Source organism: Mus caroli, chromosome 2 (assembly GCF_900094665.2).
Source record: "Mus caroli chromosome 2, CAROLI_EIJ_v1.1, whole genome shotgun sequence".
NCBI lineage: Eukaryota > Metazoa > Chordata > Mammalia > Rodentia > Muridae > Mus > Mus caroli.
This window is the reverse complement of record NC_034571.1, coordinates 55,167,334-55,190,146: the sequence shown is the minus strand read 5'-3', so window position 1 is coordinate 55,190,146 and position 22,813 is coordinate 55,167,334. Positions and strand designations below refer to the sequence as shown.

Below are 22,813 nucleotides of genomic sequence, written 5' to 3'. Positions count from 1 at the left end.
GGGAGGGAGGGAGGGAGGGAGGGAGGGAAAGAAGGGAGAGAGGGGGGAGGGAGGAAGTCAGGCATAGTGGTACACACCTGTAGACTCTAGCACGTAGCAGCCAAGACAAGATTGCCCGACTTGGATGTCAGCCTGGGCTCCAGCGCTATTGGTAAAAACTATCCAAAATGAAGAGAGCTGTCTCAAAGAGGAAAACTGAACACACTTGATATATGTAGGCAGTGCTCTGAGGAAAACCCAATGCTTTGGGTCCCAAGACCACATGAAATTAGGGCCAACACATTTACCCTATATGCTCTAAGATTAAGCAAAGTACGTATTTATTTGAAATCAGTGTGGCTGCAGCTGGATTGAAATGGGGTGGGAAGCCACTGGAGTTCTGTGAGAACCAATGTCCAGGTGCCTCTTAGGCACAATGGTGTGATCTTCACAGCCTTTGTAAGTAGAGACTCTCTTTCACAGAGTAGAAACTGGAGGCTCGGGTGTCAGGGATCTGATCCAGGGTATGACAGAGGCAAAGTGTGTATGGACATCTGGCCACCCAGTGCCAAAGCCCAGAATTCTACCGAGCATGCCGTCTTTCCCATTTCAATTCAGAACTCCCGAGTGACTTTCTTATTTTCCTCTCAGCTTTGTTTAGTCTTCATTAAGAAGTCACTACTATGCCATTGTATGTTTCCCAGCTCCATCTTGGCAACTGGTGAAAATCCACTCCACTTTTATAGGCTAGAGTCTCAGGCTCCATTCGATGTAATTTTACTCCTTGCTGGAGTTCCCTTGGAGTGTGTGTGTGACGGCTACAGAATCTCACTATTTTTGCTTCCCATCTGATGGCTATATTTTTGTGTGTGTGCGACTTCCTTAATACAAACTAAAAGCCAAAAAGTTTTTCTTTCTGTTCTCATCATGGGGATTGAACCCATGGCCTTGCATATTCAAGGCAAGTGCTTTACCATTGAGCTGCGTACCCCAGGCTACTAGCAATACTTAATTAACATTTAATAGGTCTGCCTTTTTTAAAGGTCAGTACTAAAGCAAGCATTCGTATAAACCCTAAGAAATCCCACTTTGGTGTTTTCAACTGGACATGAACCAGTTTGATCCAAAATGAACGAGCCTCCCCGATGCTTCCCATCACCTAAGTGTCTCCATTTACAGGATGCATGCTTTGTGATCCAGGACTAACCATAAGCCACTGCTCTCTTCTCGCCTAGGTAGCACTCCCCAGATGCCAGACTGGTATAATCCAGGTAAGCTGAGCATCAAAATGTAGGCATCTCAGTTTGAACCTTTTGGGATAATGCATGTCATTTGCTGTTAATTGCTACTTTCTTCTCATGCTCTCTTGTAAAATGCCAGCAGGCTGCAGAGGTGGTATATGTGTGGGATGGGATGAGGTAGCAGAGACAAGAGCTTCTTTTTTGTCTTACAACTGATGTTTCCACTGGTAGCCTGCAACATTGTAGCCTGTAGTGATACAAGGTATCCTTTCCAGGGAGCAGTGAGGTAATAAGCTTCTCACTTCAAGGTGGCTGGACAGTGACAGAGAAAAAGGAGGCACCAGGGGCACAGTCCAGCATAACCAGACTTCCGACTAGGCCCTCCCGGTTGATGGTTCTTCCACCTGCCAACAGAATCTTGGGCAGGGAAGCATCAGGCCTTTGGGGGGCCATTTACTTATGTGGGGGTGGTTACTATGTATCATTCATTTTGAACACCCCATGCTTAGCCGTTTATGTTTGATTATCACAACTGTAACTCTGTTTTCTTCTTTAGAGCGCACTGGAATTCATGGGCCCCCAGTTATAATTGAAGGAAGTGAATACTGGTTTGTTGCTGATCCCCATTTAAACTACGAAGAAGCCGTCTTATACTGTGCTAGCAATCACAGCTTTCTTGCCACGATAACATCGTTCACAGGACTAAAAGCTATCAAAAACAAACTAGCAAATGTAATATAAACAGATGTGTTTTGAGATTTTTATTTATTTTTATTTTATGTATATGAGTATTTGCCTAAACTGTGTTTATGCAGTGCCTGTAGAGGCCAGAAGAGGGCACCCCCTAGAACTGTCCTCTAGAGCAGTAGTCACAGCTGGTTGTGAGCTCCAGTGTGTGGTTGCTGGGAATTGAATGAACCTGGATCTTTTGGAAGAGCTGCCAGTGCTCTTAACCACTGAACCACTTCTCCAGCCGAACAAATGGATTTTAATTCTTTATATTTATATTTATTTCACTTATTATTTCACATATTATTTATACAATATCTCACTTAATATTTCTAAAGACTATAAAGCCCAAACTTGACCATGCAAGTTAGTATATGTCTATAATCTCAGCCCTTGGAAGGCTGGGACAGCAAAGTTGTGAATTTGAGGCCAGATCATCCTGAACTGTAGAGCAAGACAGAGGAGGGCTTGGGGAGAGTAGGAGGGAAGAATACAGGGGGAGAGAGAGAGAGATTGATTAAATCCTCATACAAAATACAATGGGCTTCACAGCATCCAAAATCATGCTAGAAAGGCTAAAGAGAATTGCTTACATGACTGATATTAAATATCAACTTGATAGATATGTATCAGTAGAGAATATAAATGATCCTTATTCATTATCATGGGTTTTTTTACTTTTTAACTTTCTGTTTCTACTAGTAGAAAATAAAATAAAATTGCAGAATAGCCTTTGGATGGGAAATTAGTATTGTCTAAAGTTTATAATTAACCATAATAAGACACTATATGCACAATTAATACATTGATCCAATTATATATTCTCTATATATGTGTATATACATACATGTATATATAATTTATATATGTGTATATGTGTATATATATATATATATATATATATATATATATATATATATGAATGATTATAGCAGTAATTTTCTGTATCCAAAATAGGACCTATGGCTATATAAAGTAAGATATGTCTGATTATTTTTGATGAAAGATCCCAGTGTATATTATTTTTTGAAACCAAGTAATGGAGTTTTGGGAGATTTTTGTGGTTTTGTGGTTACAATAAAACAAAATATTTAAATGAAAAGTGTACTAGAGTATCCAGCACATGTATGTGGTTTCTTTTCAGATTTCTGGTGAGGAACAGAAGTGGTGGGTGAAAACGAGCGAGAATCCAATTGATCGTTACTTTCTAGGGTATGTGACACCTTAGATACCAACTGGATCAATTTATCACAAAAGAAGCAGTCCCCATTCCCCTGTGCGAGGAGGTTACGACTCCTAAAGTTTTAAACATTAGTCCATACATTTGAGAAACCAGATTTCTCTGCATGTTTGGGATCAAAGGAGTGGCTTAAAAAACGATAACGTTAACATTAAGTTGATAATTAAGATGATTTAGGGTAAGGAAGATGTAGAGGACTCGTAATTGCACTGCAAGTTCTCACCCCGCCCCCTTCCTTTCAGCTCGCGCCGCCGCCTGTGGCACCATTTCCCCATGACATTTGGAGATGAATGTTTGCACATGTCAGCCAAGACGTGGCTTGTTGGTAAACTTCATTCTGACTCTTCCATGTTGACTGTGTAATCTGAACTTCATATTCAGTTACTGCCTAAATCTGTCTTCCTTCTCAGTGAACGTCCAGTGGTTTCTTCTTAATTTACCATTGATGACAGTAGCTCAAATTGCCAAGAGAAGCTCTTTCCAATGTGGATATGTTCAGTTCATTTTTCCTCAGGTCTTTTATCTTTTATTACTTTTAGACTAAGCTTAGTGCTTGTATAATTGATAAGCAGACAGACACGTTTGCAGGGGCGAGCAGGCAGTAGCTCTGTATCCCCTCATTAGACATCCCTGCCAGCTCTCTTCCTGTTTCACCCCGCCTTTTTCTGGCTTAACATATGGTTGCTTTATCAAATGTGTAAGTTTTACAGGCAATATCATTATCATATAAACCTCTTGACATGAAAAATAGTAGAGGCAGAAATGACCAGTAAAGACCAAGCATATATTTTAACTATCAGGAATGTCTTCAGACTGTCCCTAGCACCAAAAACTGTATGATAAAGTAGGACCTTGTCTTTTTTAGCCATTTTTTTTAATGCTCTCAATGAAAAATTCTCATCATCACAATTCCGGCTCTCCCGTTTCAGACTTAAGTAAACGAGCTGACTGTAATGCCAAGTTGCCCTTCATCTGTGAAAGATACAATGTATCTTCATTAGAGAAATACAGCCCAGATCCTGCGGCCAAAGTACAGTGCACTGAGAAGTGGATTCCTTTTCAAAATAAGGTGAGAAGAGAATGGTTCACTGTGCCAACCTTGGTTGCTTTGGTGCTGCTTGGATAGCCTGTGGTAGAAGGGCAGCCTCTCAGATCCCTCTTTGAGAGCACCTCCCACGTGGCCTCTGCTTCCAGAAACACAAGCAACATCAAAGTCATTTCTCAAGCTGTCATGCCTACCGGCCTTTGTATTCATTGTTCCCAGCACCCACCATAACTTTCGATCCACTGGCTGGATCCTAACCCCACAGCCTGAGGAAAGTGACTCCATTTCAGGGTGCTGCTTTCTTTCCCCCTTAAAAGTAGCCTCTGTCAATCAGCTTAGGTCAGAGACCCCATAAGTGCTACAAAGTACTTAACCTTGATGTTGCCCCCATGGGAGACCGATGATGCAATAGGTCTGGTGAATGGCGAGTTCTGTACTTGCCTCTTGGGGATGCTTGAGCCTTACTGCAGCTGTATCTGTGTATCACAGATTCATTGGGATGCTAGGAAGAAACTGTCACCTCATGTTAACATAAGTGTTCTCTCACTTGGAAGATGTGTAGACGGGTATAGTCTAGGCTGCTGTGAAGACCCCACAAAGCCTTCAAAAGCAGCAAGTCCCTTGTTTCTGCCCTGCCATAGTCAACACAGGACATCTCCCATGGGGTTCAGGGTCGTCCTTCTGGGACTGTTTCTGGAAATCACCCAGTGACTTTGCTTGTGGCTCAACTTCCTTTAACCATCCAGCCTATAAGAAGGCTGAACAAAAATTGTAGAATGGAACACGGCTTGAGACAAACTATCCCACCCTGATCTGTGCTCCTAATCACATAGAAAGGAAGAGATAGATGGATTTGCCAGCAGAAGGGCCCACAGTGAAGCAGGGACCATCTTGACCATCTGGATTGGGGGAGGGGCAGCTCTATCACTGACCTACAATCTCAGCCATGTTTTGACTTGGGGGAAAAAAAAACACAGGATAATCTTTTTAGTTCTTCAAAGGTGCTGTATCTATGCTGATTTGCACAGTGACATAAACTTGAATTAAAATGTCCTACCCAGAAGAAAAGATATGTGTCAGAGATTAGGAGCGATGACTAAGAGAGAGCCCAGGCTTTGCTCTCCGATAGAACAGGCTCGAGATAACCACTTCACCACTCGGCAGTTGCTTTGCATCTGGGTCAAGTTGCTTGACTTGCTTCAGCTTTCTCGTTTGTTCTGAGAGTTAAAAGAGATAAGGATATGACTGACCGAACACAAAAACCGCAGGGCAAGCAGGAGACACACTCGACAAGTGAGACATTTTAAAGATGCGTGTAATAAATAACATGAAAACAGCTCGTCACATGTTTATATTGAAAGTATGAATTTGAAGTCACGTCGTTTATTTGCACATCTCACAGGTAGACGGCAGCGCGCTAAGGGTGAGGTGTTCCTGCTCTGGTGGTTTTCTTGTGTCTGGGGCTGAGGCTTCCTCTGTGTCTCTATTTACAGTGCTTTCTAAAAGTCAACTCTGGGCCCGTTACGTTTTCTCAAGCAAGCGGCATTTGTCATTCCTACGGCGGCACCCTTCCTTCCGTGCTGAGCCGGGGTGAACAAGGTACCAGAATCTCTAGGAAAGCGTGCAGTTTGTTTGTTTGTTTGTTTGTTTGTTTGTTTGTTTGTTTGTAATGGGGATAAACTAGGGCCTCAGCACAGCTTGGAAAGTGCTATATGCTGGAAACCTTGCTTTGGTATGATTTGGGAGCCAAGTTAGTTTTGAGAAGCTAAAATCATACAGCTAAACGATTTTCCGTTAGAGAAGACAAAAGGCTATCTTGATAATCCAAATGCTTTTTTACTTTTTTATGCATTTATTTGTGTGTGTGTGTATATGTGTGTGTGTGTGTGTGTGTGTGTGTGTGTGTGTGTGTGTGTGTGTGTGTGTGTTNACACACTCATATGTGACGATCAGAGAATGACATGCAAGAAGGGGTCTGTCCTTCCTTTCCACCGTGTGGGTTCTGAAAATGCAGCCCAGGTCCTCAGGGCTGTCTAGCTCTCTGGCCCTAACTGCTTTCCTAAAAATTTCTTTGTAACAGATTTCATTATATCCTTGCTTCCGGAAATGGAAGCTAGTCTATGGATTGGTCTGCGCTGGACTGCCTACGAAAGGATAAACAGATGGACAGACAACAGAGAGCTGACCTACAGCAACTTTCACCCACTGCTGGTCGGTCGGAGGCTGAGCATACCAACGAATGTGAGTGAGTCGTATGCCAGTCATCTTACTCAATGCTGGGAAACGATTGACTCTCCAGAAATTACTAGATACAGAGTGGTAGCCTAGGGACTGAGGCTATAGCTCAGTAGAGTACTTTTGAAGCATGCTTAGATCCCGGCGTTTGGTCTCCAGCAAACGTGTAAACCAGGTAGCACGGCACAAGCCTGTAATCCTACACATGGGAGACAGGGCCAGGAGGGTCAGCAGTTCAGGCACCCTTATCTATATAGTAGGTTTGAGACCAGTCTGGGATATAGGAGACCCTGCCTCAAAACATTTTAAATAACACTAAAGGAGTGGCCCAATGCACAGTTCCATTTATAACACATATTCAAACAGGCAGATTAAGAAAGCTAGAGTTCCCCCATTTTACAAAGTACAGAATATTAATAGAATATAATCTAAAACTGTTCATATACATAGAAAATTGTAACCTTATTTAATATGTAAATAGATACACGCTCTCTAAGGAAGGAGTGTGTACTTATGGCAACTACCTGAGGATTGGACAATCATAGCTGTCAAGAACTTAAGTCAGTCACAAGCTGTTAAGTACTCAGACATGCCCAAATTAGGCAAATATCGAGTGCTACTAGGCTATTTCTGTATACTGCTTCCTTTTTTCTGTCTTTAAATACTGACTAGCCACAACACTAGGTGGAGTTTTTGAATCTTAACTGGATCGGGGAATGACCTAATTTGTAAATCATTTCTTTGTTCAAGTAAATTCCGCCAAAATTAAGCTAGAGTTAAGAGTGGTTTCCGAAGGCTGAGGAGGCTGCAAGGGAGGCTCTGATGCCGTGAGGTGCGAGGCTTCTTTTTAGAAAAGAGAATGTCATCTAACACTGTCTGGAGTGAGAGCTGTCCACTTTGCACATACACTCAAAACTCCACACTGCACACATTAAGTAGGTGAGTTGCCACTCAATAAAGCTCTGAGAACCACAGCCTCCAGGTGGGTGGGCCTGGCTTTCACAGCAACAGATTCCTAGCACTTACTTCACAGCCTTGTGACCGTCCAGAAATCGATATAAATGTCTTACCTAATGTGAGCCATCCACTTGGCTCTCGCTAGACAAAAAGGCAGAATTGTGATGGGTGATTTCTCTGTCAGAGCTACAGGGGATGGAGGCACACATCTTTAATCCCAGCAGTAGAGAGGCAGAGGTAGGTGGATCTCTGAGTTCTACGAAGATCTCTGGTCTATAAAGTAAGTTCCAGGACAGCCAGAGCTACGGAAAACAACCCCATCTAAAACAAACAAAACAAAACAAATCCTACATGTGAAATGGCATAGATTTTATTTCTGGGTGATGGTCTCATTAATGGGAAATAAGGCACTAGGGAAGGAGAAGGGCACTGTATTGGAAGCAGTTATACAGACACCTTGAGATTGCCACAACAAATTAAATTCCTGGTGAGATTCTGTCCAGATATTAGAGGAAATATGACCCTTCTAGTCAGCCACCTAATTTGGAAATGTGGTATAGAGCATCTCCTCATTCATGCCATTCTAGCTTCCTCCTGACTGTCTTACTCACACCTAGAAAGCTGTTGCCTGGGGACTTGTATACGGATTTTCCTTTTTCCCAATAGGCATCTGTGTTGGTTACTTTTGGGTCAAGGTAACTGCATGGTCTGAACTCTTCAGGGAGGAACATCTATTGTGAACCGTGGTTTCAGGAGGTTTCTGTCCATGGTATTCCGGAGTTTTTCCCATCAGGCTGACGGGGGGGGGGGGGGAATTGTAAGTCACAGGACACTGAGAGATTATGTTTCAAGCACCAAATCTAATTGTTCTGAGGAGATTAGTATTTGGTGTTCCAAGGTTGACTTGACAGCCTTTCATTTGGGAATGTTTGTGTCTCTGCTCATCGGCTGGTTTTTTAAAGCTCTGGTACGACACTTTCTTCCAGTCATGCTGCCATAACAAAACAGAGCATGCAGCTTTCTGTCTTGTCCATGTTCTGGAATTACAACCCCACCGGCGCTAAGGACGGAACTGTGTACACAATGCTAGACTCCTCTTGAGTGATAAGGAGTCCCCCAACCTCAAGGCCTTTGCCCGGCCTCTGGATGCCTTTGGAAGCTGACTTAGATCTTTCTGAGATCAACTTCCCACTCTAAGTCCCAGTGCTACTTTAGGGTCAATATAATAATTGGATAAAAATCATTCACTTCGAGTTTTAGTCCAGTACACATGAGTGTTTTTCGATATCCACCAGTATCAATATCCAATTTTCTCCAGGCATACTGGCCCATTTAGAGGGTTTAATGTTGAAGGAAGGAACTTGTCTATTCCACTGACATTCTGAAGTCTGTGAAAATAAGCATGCATATGGTTTTGCTTTCTAATCCCCATCATTTAGTGATTGTGCAAAACAAAATCAGATGCATGTCTTTGGTTCTTTGCGCTGTCTCCAACCTCCAGTGCAGTCCTTTACGTATAGTGATCAACAGTACATCTATATTTTCCAATTCTGTTTTCCTTAAAATTATCCAGTCTCTCACGTTGAATTCTTCATTCACTTCTCCCCCTTTTAAATATATTTAATAATGCCTATTTTCTCTATATAAGTTTTGATCATACCCCCCTTTGGATATTTCTCATTATTTTCTCTAACTACTTTATTTCTATTTTCATTTAACACTTATTTAGTGATTTAATTTTTTAATCTGTCACTCCTGGTATATGTCTACTTATTTTGCATGCATGTGTACATACACGTTTGCATGTGGGTTCATGCCACTGTACATGTGAGGATATCAGCAGACAGCCGGTGTGAGCTGGCTTTCTCTCTCCACCACATGGGATCCAGGTATGGAACTCAGGTGGTCAGGCTTGGCTGCAAGCACCTTTACCTACTGAGCCATCTCGCAGCCCCTTTTCTTAGCTTCACATGCTGAATAATACTAATAATAGAACTACACCTCGGTGTTTTTATTTTAATATAAAGGTTCCATAATGAGTAATGTAGACAATGAACCCCAAGGCAAATTTTCTAGTATGCACTATAGTTTATTATTATAAAATGTTCATAAAGGGGCTGGAAAGATGTCTCAGTGGGTAATACAAACAGGAGGACATGAATTGGTCCCCAAGCCTACATAAAAGACAGGTGTGTAGCATAAGCCCATATCCCAGCACTGGGGAGGCAGACAGAGGGGAAATTCCCTAGTCTTGCTCTCCTGCTAGTTGGGTTGAGTCAGAGAGCAGCAGCTGAGAGACCTTTGTCTCAAAATTTAGTGGAAACAATTGAGAAAAAAAAAATAAACCAACCCACATACTGCAAATATGCATCCACACACGTGCTGGAGAGCATACACCCAAACATGTCCACACACACAAAGTAGCCACAGCTATTAATCAAATTACTTAATTGTATTTTGCTTACTTGGATTATCAAGACTGACTTCAGAGAGTCTAGAATACCTGTAGTTGATTTTGCCCTATTCCTAAGAGACTATCTGCTTTAAACTATGTGTATCTATGTGAACACTTTTTAATTTCTAAAGTTAACTGCCCTTTTCTAGGTCTCAAATGTCCATCATGTTTTGGTTGTTGTTCTTTAGAAATTCCATGATAAGTTCTTTCATGAGTTGTTTTGGGTCTTTCATTATTGTTGTTTTGGTTTTAGGTTTTTGTTTTGTGTGGGGTTTTTTTTGTTGTTGTTGTTGTTTTGGGTTTTTGGGGGGGTTGTTTTGTTTTATTTTTGGTTGGTTGGTTGGTTGGTTGGTTTGTGTGGGGTAAAAAGAAACACCAACTTAAAATCCAAATTTTTCTTTCAAGGATCTTCAGAGTATTAGTGCCATTACCACACTAATATTTGCCTTTCTTTGTAGTTCTTTGATGATGAGTCCCACTTCCACTGTGCCTTGATTCTTAATCTCAAAAAGTCACCGTTTACTGGGACCTGGAATTTTACTTCCTGTTCAGAACGCCACTCTTTGTCTCTCTGTCAGAAATACTCAGGTATTATTAATCTTACTGGGCAACAATAAGATCACTACCACCGTTTTGTTTGTTTGTTTGTTTGTTTGTTTGTTTGTTTGTTTGTTTTCGAGCCAAATTTGAAGTAAGCTTTATTAAATACTGGCCAGGAAGATAGGCACTGGCCAGGTCTATACATGGGATTTCCAGACAATAGCCCCAAAATAAGAATATGTACTTCCTTGCTTTGTCCAGTAGGGGGCAAGCACACATCCTGAGGTACTTCCTGCCTATGTATCCCCCACCTACATGTGATCAAGCGCATCCTGTGCAGTTGGGACAACCAACTTTGTTTATAAAAGTGAGCACATATGGCTTGCTATCTTACGGGATCAGCCCCAGCATTCAGGAAGTTATCGTGAGCAAGTGGGGCTTACAGGGTATTACAGGTTAGAGGCGTTGTTTGTTTGTTTGTTTGTTTTATAAATCTCTTAAGCACAGTAATTAAAACTTAAAACATAACCTTAGCCCTCACAGTATAAACTGTCACCTAGATATTTACCACACTTTATGCTGTTAGATACATAGGGTTCCTTTTTGCCAAAAGTCTTACAAATGAATTCATGTAATTTTATAGTTACATATCTTACATTTTGAGCATAGACAAGTTCATATTGACATAGTGCAGTAGATTATCTCATAAAGACTGTGGGGTTTTTTCCCCAAGTACTATTGCCACAGTTAAATATAAAAATTAAATCTATGGTAGAAGACATTAATAGTTGTCTAATGAAAGTCATAAGCTGGGCAGTGGTGGCGCACGACTTTAAGCCCAGCACTTGGGAGGCGGAGGCAGGCGGATTTCTGAGTTCAAGGCCAGCCTGGTCTACAAAGTGAGTTCCAGGACAGCCAGGGCTATACAGAGAAACCCTGTCTCAAAGAAAGAAAGAAAGAAAGAAAGAAAGAAAGAAAGAAAGAAAGAAAGAAAGAAAGAAAGAAAGAAAGAAAGAAAGAAAGAAAGAAAGAAAGAAAGAAGGAGGGAGGGAGGGAGGGAGGGAGGGAGGGAGAAAAGGGAATTGACAAGAAATGAAAGTCATAGTTCAGTACTCTAATAAGCTAGGGTTCAATGTTCTTTCCATTCAGACACTTTGCAGATTTGAGTTTTGATACAAGCACTGTTAAATTTAGCGGACAGAAATGATAAAAAACACTGTGTATGACGCAGTCTGTACCTTCCCATAGTTAAAATAAGGTAAAACATGTACTTCAAAAGTAGAAGCCACCCCCACTGCGTGGCGCACTCCTTTAACCCCAGCACTTGGGAGGAAGAGGAAGAGGAAGCTGAATCTGTAAATTCCAGGCCAGCCTGATATACATAGTGAATTCCAGGACAGCCAGGGCTCCATAGTAAGAGGGGGAAAAGATGAAATAGCAACCACCCAGTTGTTGTTTTTTTATAATATATTGCATTATTTTTAATTGACCATGATAAGGTTTTAATGAGTGTTTAAATAGACGGTTTGGTTACATAATGAGAGCCTGAAGCATATTTGTCATGTACCTTAGCAAAGCTTTTCTTGCTGAGTTAATCTTTGCCCTTTATCCCACTCGCTCTAATGACTTCCTTATTTAGATACGAACCCTAAAGCAGTACATACCTCCCATGTGGCTTTCTCCTCCCGAATGAAAGCACCTAACCAAGAGTGTCCTGGTTTCAGAAATGGGAAGTTCCCAAGTCAGTTATTTTACCTAAGCCATTCAGCAAGATATGTCTAAGTCACTCAACAAAAAGCTAAAATAAGTAGTCAAGTGATATCTGAAGTCAACCAGGAAGGGGCGAAACCTGGCAGACCTGCTTGCCTTTGCACAGTGTGTGGGAGGAGCTGTTGGTCTGGTTTTCTTTTTAAATAGAGACTGAAGACGGACAGCCCTGGGAGAACACTTCGAAAACGGTGAAGTATCTAAATAACCTATACAAAATCATCTCGAAGCCCCTGACATGGCACGGCGCTCTGAAGGAGTGCATGAAAGAGAAGATGAGGTTGGTGAGCATCACAGACCCTTACCAGCAGGCCTTCCTCGCAGTGCAGGCCACCCTGCGCAACAGCTCCTTCTGGATCGGACTCTCCAGTCAAGATGTACGTTTACCATCCTTCCTGACAGCTCCTCTCGTAGACTAAGAAGAAAGCAGCATCTTAAAATTGTATGCAGTTAACTCCATGAATGTCTATTTCTATGTCTTTTGACATATAGTGAGAGATTTGAGGTTTTAAAAGCATTCAAGTGGGTGTGACTCAGTGACCACTTCTTTTTATATTTCTTTGTTGACTGAGCTAGAATCAGAAGTTGTCAGGTCTCCAACACCAGTAGGGTGTGGTGTGGTTAAGTGTGGAGGATTTTCCATTATTTTCAGAGTTAGCAGAAAGAAGTTAAAACACACAGGCAAACAAGAGGTCCTTGTCTCAGACAAGATCAAAGGTAAAGGCTGGCACCTAACATTGCTCTTAGACCTCCACACCTGAGCTATGGCCCATGTGTGCCAGTACATGAACACATGCGCACTCAGACACATGAACATCACAACACACACACACAAACACACACAGACATGCACACATCACACACACACAGATGTGCACATTCACAATACATACACACAGAGTGCACATCACACAAAGACACATGTATATCACACACATACACCTAGACACATGTGCACATCACAAAAACACACTTGGAAATCACACACACATGCAGACATTACACACATGATGACATGTGCACATCATACACACACATACATATATAACTTTACATTTTAAAATATAATAAATTAAAAGAAGAAAAATTAAAATCACTTGTATTATCGTTACTATCATCAAGGTGTGTTGCCTTCATATCTGTCCAACACTTGGGAGCCTGAAGCAGGAGGATTGTCATAAGTTCAGTGCTAGCCTGGGCTATAGAACAAGTTCCAGGTGAGCCCTAGCTGTAGAGTAAAAATTTCACTGTTTAATGGAAAGTCGCTGTTATCAAAGAATCAGAAGTTTACACATGGGTTAGTATTTTACTGTGTAAGGATTTACCTTTAAAGCAATTAGAGTGATGTCTCATAATTTTCCTCATTTCCCACTTCATGATTGTAACATTTTCTTTAGTCTATTTTCTATTATTGTTGTTGTTAATTATTAGTGGTGGTGGTTGTGAGGGTATGAGAGAGAAAGAGGGTGTGGGGGGGGAGAGAGAGAGGTGGGGGCACACATGCGGAGATCAGAGGGCAACTTTGTGGAATCTGTCTCTCCTTCCACCTGTGTGCAGGTTGCTGGGAGGGACCTCACATTGTCAGGCCTGTGCAACAAGTGTTCCTCCCCCTGAGCCATCTTGCTAGTCTCTCTCTCTCTCTTTTCAGTCTTGACAGGTGGTTCTCTTTCCCTTCTTTCTTATGTTACTTATTCTGGGTGACTGTTGTCTATGTTTTCATAAGCTGCCTTAAGTCTTTGCAACATAACATGATTGTAACATTGTATATTGGAAACAATTGAAGATTTTTAAACAGAACAGAAACAATGTAACTTTCCTTTATTTGAGTAACAGGTCGCTAGGGAAGTATAGAAAGACAGGAGCGTAGACCCTGGAGCTGTGGAGGACAGTTGTTTTTATATACGTTCATAAAGAAAATAACATTGGCCTGAAATAAAGCATGCTCACTGGATCTCAAAGTATAGCAACTGTGAGCTGCATGAGGGCAGGGTCACAGCATAGGTCACTGAAGTATGTAAGACATCTCAAAGTCAACGGTTGGGACAGGGATGAGGCATGACTCAGGACACTGCAGTGTTTATCAGGAAGGAGCAGGGGAAACAAGGCCTCAAGTGAGAGACCTGACAGAGAGAAACAAGGATCCTGTCCATTTGCTTGTACATGAAAGGACAGCAAAGGAGATACTGCCCCCTGCCCCTCCTTAAGGCCCTTTGGGTCTAAGAACAGAAAAATGAACAGGGTTCCCTTGTGCAGCTAAAAGCCTAGTGTTGGCATGGAAAAGCCAGGTTCAAATCAAGAGGAATGAAAGAGTAGATGTTAAAAGCTTAGGTATTTATAGTCTTGATGAGGGGATTCACATTCAATACGGAGAGGTGGGGCAGGAGGATGTATCTGTGGTGGAAGGAAGCTCCAAAGGCCATTGCCAGAGGCTGGTGGCAAATGCAGCCCAGAGGAAGAATGTAGGAGAGTGTCAGCAAAGCGTAGGTACAGCTATGTTTCCTAGGGGGCAAGTTTAAAGCTGCACATTGGCTTAGGAATTCACGGATAGAGCATTTACCTAGCATCCATGAGGGCCTGGATCCAACCTCTAACCTTACCAAAATAATGAAGCATTTGGTAGTGCTGGGTTTGGCCATTTCCTAGTTTGGACCCTCCCTTGGGCCTCAGGAAGGCTTAACCCTTTAATGCAATCGGGCCAGCATTGGTTATTAAGGCCTAGTGCCCTCATAGTACCAGGAGAAAACTTTAGAACTATCCTAGAACTCCTATGTCAACTGCATAAAACCATTCTCAAGACAGGTAGGTGATCTGGTCTTGTCAGGTTCTAAAGACAAGTGTTTAGAGGCTTCTGGACTGATCTATAATACTGAAAAGGAAGCTGCCTTGTCTCGGAGACCAGTGTGAAAACAGTAAGATGCACTGTCTTGAAGAGTTGAGACTAAGGCAATGAGCATTTCTTAGCTCTAGGTGCCAGCCTGCTCCTGGTTCTGCGTTTTACACTAGTCTAGTCTTGTGTCTCAGCCTCTTCACAGATGGAGGGCTGGAAAGTTGGAGGGACAGTCTCACAAATCAAATGCTCACAAGCGATTGGACCATGATTGACAACCACACAGGTTCCTTCTTTTCTGTTCTTTCAGGTATACCATGTTGTCTCCAGAGTCCTCCCTACACAGAGTGGTCCTCACTCCGTTTTAGCTTTCTGGTTTCCAACAAACAGTTCTGATGTCTGTGAGCAGCATTAGAGTTAGGGCCACAGAGTCTAGGGTTTAATCGCATGAAGGGGCGGGGGGGGGGGGGTTCAGCCACACTCACTCACTCTCAGTGACCTGTGAAAAGGATGCCAGGGCCCTCTCAAATGGTTTTCACAAGGATTCAAACATTTAAGGCAATGCTTAACACAGTACAAAATGCAACTGATAAACATTTGATCTCATGGGTTAAAATAATATAAAGAAATAATGTCAATGTTGTCTCTGAAACGAATTTCTGCACCTCACAGGATGAGCTCAACTTTGGTTGGTCAGATGGGAAACGTCTTCAATTTAGTAACTGGGCTGGAAGCAATGAGCAGCTTGATGACTGCGTGATATTAGACACCGATGGATTCTGGAAAACAGCCGACTGTGAAGATAACCAGCCGGGTGCCATTTGCTACTATCCAGGAAGTATGTGGATTGCAACTGTTTCCATCCCCTTACCCATCCCGAGTAGGAGAACTGTGTCTGTTTGGTTTTGCAAACTCTTATTTTTGTATTAGGGGATTATAAGAAAGTCATTATCATAGTGTATGTTTTGTTTTGTTTTGTTTTCGAGACAGGGTTTCTCTGTATGGCCCTAACTGTCCTGGAACTCACTTTGTAGAGCAGGGTGGCCTCGAACTCAGAAATCTGCCTGCCTCTGCCTCCCAAATGCTGGGATTAAAGGCACGCACTACCACTGCCTGGCCTTAATTAATTCTTAACATCAATGACTAACATTGTGAGCCACTGTTAAAATTCCAGGCATGGTGGCACATACCTTTAAGGTCAACACTCAGAGGTGGAGCAGAAGACCAGGCAAAGCTCAGCCAAGCCTGGGCTGCCAGGCAAGCCCCTGTCTCAGAAACAAACAAAGGCTCAGTTGATTATGGGGAGTTGCACTCGCTTGAGGCAGCTTCAGTCAGAAGGGAATTTAGAACACCACCCTGCAAACAAGGATGGAACTCAACCACCCGGAAATGGGCTTCAGACATCCAGCACTAGGGAGCCTCAGGCAAGCAGCTCTCTATGAGCATGAGGCCAGCCTGGTCTACAAAGGAAATTCCAGGCCAGTCAAGGCTACATAGCAAGACGCTGTCTCAAAACACAAAAATAAAACAAACCAAAAAATCTCCTGACACCAACAAGAAAACAGAAACCCAGAGATGTACCATGTGTGCGCCTGTCCTTTCTGCCTCTCTCTGTGTCTGCACTCTGCCCCTTGTGAACTTTCTGCCCTTTCTGCCCGGTAGCAGAACATGGCTGCTCTGCAACTCTCTCTTCTGCCTATCACTGAGGTGAGTGAATGATGTCTGAGTCCCACCTTTCAAGCTCCTAGAATCCCTTGGGCTCAGCCTGAGTCAAATATGCAATCCCCAGGCCCAGTCAGGGGCCCACATTCTTGGGTTTGTGGTAGAAAGAACACACTGTTTCTGAGACAAAGGGGTTTGCTGCAAAATGGGAGGAAAATGCCAGATAGTCTCTAAGACATAATGAATCTGAATTATTTTGACTTTAGCGAATCTATAGTTGCATCCTCTTGAATATATTACTTTCATAGAATAAAAAAAAATGAGATATTCTAAAGGCCATTTTCTAAATGATATTTCTGTTTAATTTTGTTAAAAGAATAGCTATTTCATTGCAGTTATTTCATTAAAATTAGAGATATCAGTAAGCAGAAATGTGAGAGTAAATCTCACGATTGCAGTTAGATGCCTATTGTTAATTAATATGTTTATAGAGTCCCTCTGAGGAGGCTCCCGGCACTTGACATTTAATAAAACAGGAAGACAGAAACTCGTGTAACCTAAAAACGCTCTTTTTTTTTTCACATTCCTCCACTCCACAGCAGGAGTAAGAAAATTATGTCAAATAATTTCCTCGCCACAGAAAGCCAGCATGCTTCATGCTATATTCAAGTGTAAACAGAACAAGGCTGTTACTTCCTCACTTCCTTCGTATTTCCCACAAATCAAGTCTAATGACTGTGAACAGGATTTAACATTTACATCCGAAATGAGAGTTCTTACCATTAACTTTTATTCCCCCAGATGAGACTGAGGGGGAGGTCAGAGCCCTGGACACTGCTAAATGCCCGTCTCCTGTACAGAGCACTCCATGGATACCATTCCAGAACTCCTGCTACAATTTCATGATCACCAAGAACAGGCATAAGACAGTCACACCGGAGGAAGTGCAGTCCACGTGCGAGAAGCTGCGTAAGTAATGTCCCACTGCCATCGTGTATCGGGATGACACACTCGCTCTTCACATCACCTGGTATGAGGATCCATCCCCAGGGTAGCACTGGTGATGACCTCTCCTAGTTCTCACAGTAGAGAACAGAGAAGTGGTCCCGAAGCAGGCTGGACTGACCGAAGACACAGGTCACCCCATGTGGCAGGAAACTCAGTTACACCACTAATTGGAGCCAAGGTCAAAGAGATAGACCTTGGTCTCCGACCTGGAGTGATTCCAGTAAAACCCTGAGGGTCTGTAACTTGTGAATAATGGGAGGGAAGGGACCATGAGCTATGTGCAGAGGTCCTATGAGAAGCATTATGTCATTGTCCCCCAAAGTGTGCTGTGCCTTAGGAACACTTGTTTTCTTATTTAAAAGAAAAAAAAATGATAGGGTAAGGTTTGAGAAACACTAGCCTGTGTATCCTCTGTATCAAAGTACATTGAGAGAAATTTTAAAAATGCTGGCATAACATTTGAGCTCACAGAGACTGACTGAGGTGGCAGACACAGGGCCTGATGGCGTCCTAGAGCCAGAAGGAAAAGCAGACACACACTCCCATCCCTAACACAGGAGCTATCTAATTGATAACCACTTACAGATGAAAACGTAGATTTCTCCAAAGGAGTCTCACTGGGGAAACCAGCTAACTCTTAAAGGCAGACTGCAGGTCCAGCAGTTGATGCCAACAGAAAATGAACCAACAGCATCTTTGGAGCGTCCTTGTCTCTTAATGTCATGCAGGGCTTTTTCCTTTAACTGTTTTTTTTAATTGTTTATTTATTTTTATTTTTATCGTTTACTGTCTTTTGTATATAGATTGTGGCTTCTGGTTTTGGTTTTTATGGGTTTTCCTAAGCATGTGAATGTGTGGGTCTCTGCATTTGTATCTCTTTCTTGTGTCTTTTCTTGCGTTCTTTTCCTTCTCTTGATATTTGTCCTGTCTTCTTATGTTTTATTTTATTACTATCCCTTAGATGCCTGCTCGTTTTCTAATGAGAGACAGAAGGGGGTGTATGCAGATGGAGGGGCGGTGGGGAGAAACCAAGGAGAGTAGAAAGAGGGGAGACTGCAATCAGGATATATTGCATAAAGAAAAAAATCTATTTTCAATAATAAAAAATAAAATAAAAACAACAATAAAAAAGAAACACTGGCATAAATGAACTAACTTAACTTTGTATCTAGTGCTTCCAAATGTCTTATCCATGCATACTTTTTTTTTTAATTTTTTTCTGAGCAACTCACTTTGGAAAAAATAACTTTCTTTAACTCTAATGCTGCAGCAATGTCTAAGGAAGAAGCAGGCCTGACTTACTGTAGCCCGTTAAGAGGTTTAGAAGGAAATGAGATCATCGTATTTTAATTTAAAATTATAATAAAGTTTTGTTTATTACAGGGTAGTCTTTAACTGCATCCCATCAATAGCATGTAGATTTGTGCCATCGGAAAGTGAGCTTTAGCTGAAGGGAACATAAAGTGGGTGCCTTACGTTCTCTGCTCAGCTACCAAACTCGCCGCGTCCCATGGGGCCAGATATACAGTAGAAAGTTTAGACACTGTCGTCTGTGTAAGCGCATATAGTTTCAGTGTGTGTGTGTGTGTGTGTGTGTGTGTGTGTGCGCGCGCGCACGCGCTCGTGAGTGTGTGTTTCTAGCACTCCAATACTAAGTTTGAAAGGAACAAAACTGGGGAGTAGAACTTCCTGACTCACGCAAAGCAGAGTGTTCTGTACAAAACAGTCATTAAAATTGACCTCTTATTTTGACAGATTCGAAAGCGCACAGCCTGAGTGTTCGGAATGAGGAGGAGAATACCTTTGTTATGGAACAGCTTCTGTACTTCAATTATATTGCCTCATGGGTCATGTTAGGAATAACCTATGAAAGTAAGTCATAACTGCAGGTTGCTCGGTTAGCACTTCATCATAACCTATTTATCAAATTACAAAATACAGTCCTGGGGCTGGAGAGATGGCTCAGCAAGTTAAGAGCACCAGCTCCTCTTCCAGAGGTCCTGAGTTCGATTCCCAGCAACCACATGGTGGCTCACAACCATCGGTAATGGGGCCTGGTGCCCTCTTTTGGTGTATCTGAAGAGAGCAACGGTGGTGTATTCATATACATAAAATAAATAAATAAATCTTTTTTTAAAAAACAAAACAAAATATAGTCTTTTAGAGCACATGTTTAATGGTGAATCAACATGTGTTATATATTTAACCCCGCATGTAATAATACCAGTAAGGTTTCGCTGCCTCTGCTCTGTCACTAAAACAGCCTTACCCTCAATCTTAGATTTATAGAGTAGAGAGTAATTTTGCATCTCCACTCTTCCTTCTGGCAACTCGAGACTAATTAAAAATTACCACATTCCTATCTAAGTCCCCAGTTTGTGTGAGAAGAACAAACACAGCGTTATTTCTATTGATGCTTCCCCTTTGGGTTTATAGCATGATCTTAGGGGATGTGTGTGGCAAGCAACAGAAGAGTAAGATTCATAGTCTGATGGTGGGGTAGGATATTTGAAATTGGGATTAAATGCCATGTTTCCAAAACATCACTGATATGGACAAACCTTAAAATCCTGTGCCTAATGGAGTAAATGAGACCAATTTAGAAGGGAAATCAGAGGTTCTGAAGTTGGTGGAAGTCTTGCTATTAGGGAGGGAAGTCAGTCTGCAGGCATGTCCTGGGGGGTCTGGCATTTCTTCTCTACCCTAGCATTAGTCATGGCTCTTGAGCTCCGGAAAGAGAAAAGTCCAAATGGACACAGTGGTAGACCGAGCTGCAGAGCTGCGTTAGAACAAGGAAGGAAGCATTACAGCCTTTAGAGGAAGAGCAGATTCAGGCCTGGTCCCAGAATGTCATGTGCTCCTGGCTCTCCTTGCCCTCTCTTGTGCATCCCCTAGGGTAGGCACTTTCAGAGCTGTGCTTTCCCAAGAAGCCCTTTTCACCAGAGTTCAGTCAGTGTAGGTAGATGCACAAGATGTGGGACTATGTATAAGAATTTATATATTCTCAAGGTTGACAAGTTTTCTAGGGTACAGCGCTCAGTGCTTGTTCCCCTGGAAAGGATTGCACAGAGGCAGAAGAGGTCAAACTCGGGCATAAATACTTGAATTTTACCCTCTGGGAATGGAATGCATATGACACAAAAACAGAAAGGGATTGTCAGTCATATGGGGAGGGAGAGCAACAGGAATGGCACAGGGGACAGAATGCATGAAGATGGCATCAGGAAGCCATTGCCTTCTAGGCTAACTTACAAACTTAGTGAAATAAATTATATCCTCTTGTGTACTTTGTCATGGTATTATCAGAAACAACTGAAAATGTATTCTCTATAAAAACATCTTCAGATCTAAAGGCTCCCATTACATTGCCCTAACTATATATAACTAACAATTTCTTTTATTAAAATATATGGACATCTGAGGAATGTATAGAAAGTTCTTTTAAGCAAGTGGAGTTTAAATGTAATTCTTACTGATCTAATTTATACCTAGGAATCACTATTTTTAGTTATTCCAAAGTATGTCTAGAATATGCAAAGAGTTTGGAGTCTTAAAGCCTTCTTTATTTTTATTTTTTTATTTTTTATTTTTGAGACAGAGTCTCAGTGTAACTCTGGCTGTTCTCTGCATTAAAATGAAATATATTAAAAACCTTTCACTTTTGAGTATGCACAATTGTATCCAGAGGAAATAATTTATTAATTTTATAAGAAATGGAAAAAATTTTAAATGTTATGGTCATTTATGTTACAGTTAAAAAGTATATGTAAGAATGAAGAATGGATATTTGATGAAGAGTAACAGGCTACTAAAGAGTGGAATTACAGTTAAATTTTTCACATTTATAATTTATATTTTCAAGTTTAAAAAGAACACAGTTTACTGTTACATTATAAGACACTTTTTAAACATATAGTTAATCAGACAACCATTTAGATGGTATGGAAAGGAGAAAATAAGTCAGTGATTTGAAATACTAAAATCGAAACTGAAATTTTGATTTAATCTCTTAAGTATAGAACAATGTGTTTCTTTACTAGACAATTCTTTGATGTGGTTTGATAAAACTGCATTGTCCTACACACACTGGAGAACGGGAAGACCAACTGTGAAAAATGGCAAATTTTTGGCTGGTCTAAGTACTGATGGCTTCTGGGATATTCAGTCCTTCAATGTTATCGAAGAAACACTTCGTTTTTACCAGCACAGTATTTCTGCTTGTAAAATTGAAATGGGTAAGAGTCTTAGTCACCCTTGTGTTGCTGTGATAAAATACCCTGTATTGTGGGGCTTCCGTGGAACCCGGCTGCGGTTTTAATTAACACACGGGGACTTCTCTATAGTTGTATGCCTTTTGCTAGAGCGGTCTCTCTGCTAGCCCGTCTATACTTATCCTAAGGTCTCCACCACCCCATCTCCGCACCAGGTTCAAGCTGCCTGCTTAAAGCTCCATTCTGTCTCTGTTCGGCTCCTTCCCAAATCTCCCTTCACCTCCCTGAGTCTCTTGCATCCTTCTCTGACCGGAAGTCCCACCGCTGAACTTCCTGCGCCAGCTCTGAGCAGTCAGTTCTTTATTACACAAAAAGCCACATTCCAGCTTGAAGCGATTGGCAGCAAGACAACAGCTGATCCTTGTCTTAAGTCAAGGAGAGCTACCTGACCTTCATCTTTTGGGCAGGTGAAAAAGGACAAGCATTTACAAATAGAAACCCGGTGATGGACCATAGAAATTACAAATTTCAAAATCCTGCCAGCACTTAGCTCTCTGTCAGTACAATAATCAACAACTGAACATGTGGGGGAGACACCTTTATACAGTATAAGGGAAGGTCACCCCAACAGCACTGACAAAAACAACTTAAGAGAGAAAGGATTTATTTGGGGTTATAGTTATAGGGGATATGGTCAATCATGGTGGGGAACACATGACAGCAGGCAGGAGTGGGGCATGATGGCAGGAGCAGAAGGCTGTCACATAGCCACATACTCTACAGAAGTACAGAAGTACAGAAGGACTATGTAGCCTCAAACCCACCCCAGTGACCCACTTTTTCCAAGGAGGCTCTGCCTGAAGGTTCCACAACTTCTCCAACAGTGTTATCAGCTCAGCCCAGCAGGGACATTTCAT

The 22,813-nt window shown here is 41.9% G+C and overlaps 1 protein-coding gene across 2 annotated transcripts in view; it reads left to right on the top strand.

Annotated features, from left to right (window-relative positions):
• Window positions 1-22,813, top strand: part of LOC110284217 (lymphocyte antigen 75) — a 127,621-nt gene that overhangs the window by 49,006 nt on the left and 55,802 nt on the right. For both annotated transcript variants that reach the window (XM_029474603.1, XM_021149939.2), the window contains exons 17-29: window positions 1,215-1,250; window positions 1,777-1,952; window positions 3,094-3,161; window positions 3,432-3,514; window positions 4,119-4,258; window positions 5,728-5,833; window positions 6,315-6,475; window positions 10,340-10,469; window positions 12,339-12,565; window positions 15,688-15,853; window positions 17,479-17,646; window positions 19,441-19,557; window positions 21,726-21,920. In XM_029474603.1, the coding sequence (XP_029330463.1) occupies window positions 1,215-1,250; window positions 1,777-1,952; window positions 3,094-3,161; window positions 3,432-3,514; window positions 4,119-4,258; window positions 5,728-5,833; window positions 6,315-6,475; window positions 10,340-10,469; window positions 12,339-12,565; window positions 15,688-15,853; window positions 17,479-17,646; window positions 19,441-19,557; window positions 21,726-21,920 (1,773 nt within the window). The remainder of the gene's footprint in view (window positions 1-1,214; window positions 1,251-1,776; window positions 1,953-3,093; window positions 3,162-3,431; window positions 3,515-4,118; window positions 4,259-5,727; window positions 5,834-6,314; window positions 6,476-10,339; window positions 10,470-12,338; window positions 12,566-15,687; window positions 15,854-17,478; window positions 17,647-19,440; window positions 19,558-21,725; window positions 21,921-22,813) is intronic.